A 6990-nucleotide genomic window follows, 5' to 3' on the forward strand; every position below is an offset into this window, starting at 1 on the left:
AAAGTATCTTCTTTGTGCTTGTGCTGGTGAAATTTGACAAAATCATAAACGAAAATGGATTCATTTGTTATCTGTAAAATAGCTGCAGGGTTAGAGTACAGTAGGATAAACTTTCTCTTCGCTTCTTTTTGTAGCAGGAACTCCTTTGCATATTATGTGACATACCCCTAATGTAGCCAGTCCTCCAAGAGCTTACAGAGCTCTTCTTACAGGGGCTACTGTAAGCTCCTGGAGGGTTGGCTACATTAGGGGTGTGTTGCCTAATATGCAAAGGAGTTCCTGCTACAAAAAGAGCCCTGCGTAGCTATGAACATGCTCTGCTACCTCTGGAGCACTGTTCCCTCTAAGCTGAGTTAGTGTGAGCTAGCTCACAGTTTTTTAGCTTCCGGCTCACACATTTTTGTCTTCGCTCAGGAAGGGATGGCTCTGGAGCAAACTAATTGATGCAGCAGCCAAATCACTTGCTCACAACTTTAATGCCAGGAGCTCACAAAGTAGAATTTTTGCTCACAAGACTCCACAGCTTAGAGGGAACATTGCGAGATAAGGAACTTATTAATTATGCTTCTGAAATTTCAGGCCTCCTTGCCTTAAAAACCCACTGAAGTGTGTGAGTTCTTAGGGTCGGATAATCTGTCCACTGGAAACCAGAATGAGGGCTGTACAACGTCTAGCTCATGATCCCTAGAGTGTCTCTGTTCCAGTTGAAATTCAATGAGACCTGCCAGTTTCCGACACCTTAATTCTCTAGCTTGTCTCATCATGTTCAACTAGTTTCCTCCCCCTCCCCCCCTTTTTTTTACAGGAGATGTCGTCTGATACCCCTGGAACTCTTACCGGTGCTGAAGAAAGAAAGGAAAAAGTTCCAAGCCCACATCTCAGTCATCTCGTCGTTCTAACGTCTCCCAGCTCTCTGTACGGCCTGGCAGAGAGAGTGGTGGCCACAGAATCCTTGTGAGTTAAAGCTTGTAAACCAGGTCTCTCTCCATGTATTGAAAGGTGTTGGGGGATTGGTTAATAAATGCCTGCTAAATAGTTTTGAATAGATTTACACTGAGTAGGTTTACTGTACTGATAAGTCTTCTACCTATTGTGCCCCATATGCAACGAAGTTCCACTGTCACCTGTGCATTGAAAAGCTTTCTTATAGTCGTGCTTAAGGGGTAATATTTGCCCCAAATAGTTACGTTTTTGCATCAACCAGGGTTTGTTTGGCAGGAAGAGGAGTTGGAACTTCACATGATTTAATCGTTATCAAGATTAACACTGTGTTATTTCTAAATGAGAGAAGACACAAACACCAGGATACAGTTACTTTTTTTTTTTTACTTACATGATGATAAGCAACAGAATAAAGTACAAAATGAAGTGAAGTCCCCAAGTTTCCTGGCAAAATGCAAGTCCTTAAAATACCAGCAGTCTTGCCCGGAGAGGGAAAAAGTAAAAAACCCCGAAAGAGCCACTCTGCTGCACCATACCTGCAGATACACAGCTGTGGCTAATGGCTCTGAGCACCTGCAAAGAAGAAAAACACAAAAGACGCACCTGCTGAGTTAACCTGAGATTCATAGGCTTCTTGCTGATGCTTCAGTCTTGGATGCATTTCTAGGGCTCTTGGGTCCCTCTAACCTAGAAGTGTCCTAAGGGAAAAGAGCAAAACTAGCAGAAACTCCCAGAGTCTGAGAAAAGTGTGTGAACATGTAGCCGTCCTTTGCGGCAGCATTTAGATAAGAGAAATACACTTTAATGTTATTGCCGGTCTTGAACGATGGGTAATACCCTCATGTGGTTCTTCCACAGCAGGCCATGTGGCCTTCTGTACTGCTCTGCTGGTGCTCACGTTGCCAGCTGTTGCCTTTCTTTTTAAAAAATTGTCCTGGTTTTATAAAGTCTTCCCTTCAATACAGGGTTGCATAGATTTGTGTAGGTGTGTGTTTGTGCAAAATTGGTGATCTTATAATTCAGAAATAATCAGATAATACCTCTGTAACAAAGGCAACACTCTGGTCCCACCGGGAGGTTTCCCAGCATGTGTTTGTGTTCCTTTCAATAATATAATTAGTAACCGGGAGTTCTTGGGCACTGGGTTTACAGGATGCAATATTGATACAAATATGTACTAAAAGGGCTTAAACTGTTTTTTTCAGTCTTTCTTTGGCTTGTCAGCCGCATGAGATTGTACCCAATGACAATGGATTTTCTGTGTTGTTCCTCAGAGTATTTTTAGCTGAGCAGTTTGAGTTCCTTCAGCCTCATCTCGATACTGTAATGCCTCCGGCCAAGAAACCTTTTCTTCAGCAGTTCTACTCTCAGGTCAGGATTCTGTGTGAAATCCCCAGTTTTACTTCCAAAGCTTAGGAATTGTTCACTTTCCTGTACAGCTTGATAATATCTTGTGCAGTTTTTTCATGGCATCATGTAGATTAAAACAAATAAATTTTCTTTTACCTCTTCCAGACTGTATCAACAGCCAATGAGTTGCGTAAACCTATTTACTGGATTGTAGCTGCTAAAGCAATTGATTATGAACAGATGCTACACCTTATGGCCAACGTGAAATGGGATGTGAAGGAAATCATGTCCCAGCACAATATTTATGTAGATTCACTTTTAAAGGTAAATATGTTTCCCCCCCCTGCAGTGCTTACAACAGTGTAGTTCTATGCAATGTTAGATTAGCCTAAACCAGTTGAAATCAATAGATTTAGTCTGGAGTAATTCTACATAAGACTGCACTGAAAATGAGCTGCGTTTTTTCCTCTCTTCTGCTTGGTGCTGTTTTTTCGTTAGGCCCGATAGAGGCAGGAAAAATATACCTGTTTGGTTTATCCATTATTAAATCTAAAAGTTTAGCAACAGTTTAACAGGAGAATAAATGAATAAATGAGGTATCAAAGATAGTAGTTTGATTTCTGAGTGACAGGTTAGCAATGAGTGCTGAAAAAGTGACTCTTTTTCATAAGAATCTGTTTCAGATTGTGAGTTGGACTTTCTATTGTACAGTGGCATATTTAGAGTCTGGCACTCTTTGAAATCTGAAAAATGTATCATATGAAACACTGCACATAGAAAAAAGAGCCAGATGTAATTTGATAAATAGTCAACTTTGCCAAGATCTGGTCAGATTGACCTTGAGTAATAATGTAGTATAATTTCCTTCATTTTATTTTCCATTTTCTTATGTGTTTCTGTGGTCTTGTAAAGAACACCAGAGTTCCTAGACTACATTACAAATGTTAACCCTATGAGGTTTTTTATTTTCATTAAATTTCCAAGACGTTGCACTGATGTGTGCATTACTTATGTCAAATCTACAAATTACTGTATTTGACGGTTTTATCTGCTACAGTGTTGGCCATGACTCCAGGCTAATGCTTCCTATTTTAATGCTTAACTAAGCCTAAGGTCTCCGTGTTGAAACAGACACACTGTAGTGTAAGCAGTGTATGTGTGTGTTCCCATGTGCATGCATGTGCACAGTTGTGAACATCATAAAAACTTGGGATGAGCATATCCCACTGATAATTCGGTAATAATATAAATTTACTAGGTGAGATGAAATCAACATACTTGTGGCAGATATATTTCTTACTTTTGCTTTATGTACTTTCTTCACAGTTATGCTTCTCATTACTAGGTAGATGCGTTAGGCAGCACTGACTAATATACATTTTATACATTACTAGGAATTTGAACACTTCAACAGGAGGCTGAATGAAGTATCTAGAAAAGTCCGTATTCCGTTGCCAGTGTCAAATATTCTATGGGAGCACTGTATACGACTAGCCAATCGAACTCTTGTAGAAGGGTAGGGGCACCAATCTCTTTTTTCAAAGATAAAGCACACCTTGTTGCATATGATCCATTCCTGCTCTTTCCTTGTAATACCATAAAGTATAGATTATGTGGTCCAATTGGTTAGGACCAGTCAGATTACTGTAGCCTGTTCTTCCCCACAAGGTCAGTGGTTCTGTCCACAACCTATAAAAATGATGGTGTGTATGTCTGTAGACTGTTGAGCATCTGACACATGGGGGGTGGAATCCTTGAACTGAGCCTTAACATGTAACTGTTGCATATGTGTAAGGATATTGCTTTATTAGTGAAAGCCCTTTCCTCGTAATTTTGCTGTGGAGGAACAGCTGCAACAGCACTTCAGGCTGCTTCCTGTATCAGCACACAGCTTTTTGTCCACAAGGGAGTATTTAATAGCATTTTAGAATGTTTGGATGCATTCCAGCTTCATTTCCCCGATGCCCATTCAAAAGTTAGATTATCCCTGTTCCAAATGGATTGCAGTCAGTGTAGATGACATGGGAAATCAGGATCGCCCTTTAATAAAAGAGAACCTTCAAAATAGCTCTTTTAGAGGGAAGGGATTACAGCACCAGGGAGAGGAGTGGTCATGGTCCTCTCTCTCCATGTCTGGTTTGATTTGTCGAGTAATATATAAAAAGGCCCCCCTCTCTACAAAATTCAATGGCACAGTATCTTTACAATTTGACAATTCCTCTTCATCACAGAGTTTTTATGTTAGCTAGGTTTAATTTATTTCCTTCAGCTGTTTTGACATGTAGATACAAGGGTACCCCCTATAAGGATAGAGTTTGCACCTGCCTCTATAATGAACCGGATTCAGTACAACATATCCTTCTTTGTTGCCCTCATTATTCATTCCTACGCCATCACCTGATTTGCCCTCTCTTGTCTGCTGCAAAGATTGTTGACAATGAGTTTAACTTCTTACTTTCTGATAAATCCCCTGAAATCACTGCATCAGTAGCCGAGTTCCTCTCATTTGTATGGAAACTAAGGGCAAGAGTTTTTAACACTTAGTTTTTTAATGTACAGTTTTACTCTGGGATATGTTTTTCTGAATTGATTGTTTTGACCATTTTCCCCTCTACTACTGTGGTATAAATCCCTGCTTTATCTTATTTTTATCTTCCTGTGATATCATGCTATGCCAATAAAGATTGATGATGATGATGATCTGCAAAAAACCCCTATAAGTCAGCTTAGTAGACCTGGCTTTGTAAATATCTCACTCACAAATAATAAATGGAGATTTCCTTAACGCCTTTTAGCTTCTTCCGGCATACTAGAGTAAATTGTGGGACTGATTGGAATATCAAGGCGATTGCCAAACAAAGTGGGAGCACGACTTTATCTGTTGCTTATCTGCTAATGTCTTGCTTATCTGTTAGTTATGCTAATGTGAAGAAGTGCAGCAATGAGGGCCGTGCCTTGATGCAGCTGGACTTCCAGCAATTTTTAATGAAACTGGAAAAGCTCACGGATATTAGACCAATTCCAGATAAGGAATTTGTTGAGACTTACATCAAAGCTTATTATCTGACTGAAAACGACATGGAACGCTGGATCAAGGAGCACAGGGTAAGAACTGATCTTTGGCTTCTCATGCTGGATAGGAGTGCAGAGGAGGGAAGAATGTGCTGAAGTAGAAATGCAGCCCGCTAATCTAATCCTCTCCCCCCCACACACATTTACTTAAATTGTCACAAAGGTGGAAGCCATTTCCTACTCTGAGCATGATTGAACCTATAATTTCCAGTGATACAATAATTTCCAATCTAAAGTATCTATTGTACTGATACTGTGATGCTGGGTTCTCGAGCAACAGGGAGGAATAGTCATCGCAGGGAACAGCTTATTGACGTTTTATTCATTTACTGCATTTCAATGCTGCTTTCCCCCCCTGAAGGGACCCAAAGAAGATCGTACAAAACTTACCAACCTACAGTTTACCAGTTCAAAGGAATAATACAGTTTAACAAGATACGCACATCCCAGGCTGGTCCTAACTGATGACACAAGGTCCAGGCTGTGAGCCACGGGTTTAGCAGCCAAGAATCCTTTGGCTCCTGCTCTTCAGCTTGTACTTTCTGGCCCCAGTTTAATACCTGCAAGGAGAGGAAAACAAGCTTAGCTGCCAGCAAGTTCTGCCTCACTCCCCCCCCCCAATGTGTTTGGTGTAAAACTCTTTTTTCATAGCGCCCTCTAAATCTTTTACAGTGGTAGTGGTACCTACTTAGTCTCCCAGAATAGCACATGCTGCTAAATAAGGTGTTTATGTCTGAAATGCATTGGCCTCATTATCGTAAATTCCAGGGGTTTATGATGCTGCTTTTCAATTAAGTAACAGCAAGATGCCACCTACTGCTGTTTCTATCTATGATGCTAAGAAAAGGGCCTTTTTATGAATCATTCTTGGTTATTTTCAGCTATTTTGTCACAAGTAGAGGGTCTTCGGTTATGTTATTAAGCAATTAATATTCACTTCAGATTTTTGACATTGCTGGTACAATCTAACAGTAAGAAATTACAGAGAAAAATAATTTATTTGTAAGAAAATAACTTCATAGCACATGGCTTCCCACCTTGATCTATCCATAGCATTCTGTTACAGTAATCTACTGGTATGGGTCACACATTCCTATTACAGTTTTGATATGAAAATATACAAAACCCATAACGAAACAAACTTATTGTAACCTCGGTAAGCCACAATAAAATCTCTTCTAATGAAAAGGAATTTCATGTTCTGTCTTCCACATAGCTACGTTTAACTTATTAAGCCTCTTTGAAAGTACATTTCTTGAAGTTGAGGCCACAGCCAGTGAGGCCCTGCTTTACTTATATTAAACCATCCTGTTCGAAGTGGACTTTCAGTATTTATTTTATTTATTTATTTTATTTCATTTATTTCATTTATACCCCGCCTTCCCTAAACGCGGGCTCAGGGCTGCTTACACAGGCACAAAAGTGCGATAAAAATACAACAAGTTAAAACAATTAAGGCACAAGTGCAGTAAAAGTCAACAGTTAAAAGAGTTTAGGCAAAAATGCACATCTCACAGGATACATAATGACTACAATACTTACTCCCTATTGCATATCCCAATGGGATCAAAAGGGGGGGGATGCCATGGGCCACGATATTTCAGCTGGCCAGTCAGCCCAACGCGG

The 6990-nt window shown here is 40.0% G+C and overlaps 1 protein-coding gene across 1 annotated transcript in view; it reads left to right on the forward strand.

The window, feature by feature from the left end:
- VPS50 (VPS50 EARP/GARPII complex subunit) overlaps positions 1-6990 on the forward strand; it is a 122331-nt gene that overhangs the window by 110593 nt on the left and 4748 nt on the right. Inside the window, exons 23-27 of the mRNA XM_015420198.1 lie at positions 806-954; positions 2217-2313; positions 2458-2616; positions 3687-3808; positions 5208-5397. Coding sequence (XP_015275684.1) covers positions 806-954; positions 2217-2313; positions 2458-2616; positions 3687-3808; positions 5208-5397 — 717 coding nt within the window. The remainder of the gene's footprint in view (positions 1-805; positions 955-2216; positions 2314-2457; positions 2617-3686; positions 3809-5207; positions 5398-6990) is intronic.

This window comes from Gekko japonicus, unplaced genomic scaffold (genome assembly GCF_001447785.1).
Source record: "Gekko japonicus isolate JY-2015 unplaced genomic scaffold, Gekko_japonicus_V1.1 scaffold154, whole genome shotgun sequence".
Classification (NCBI taxonomy): Eukaryota; Metazoa; Chordata; class Lepidosauria; order Squamata; family Gekkonidae; genus Gekko; species Gekko japonicus.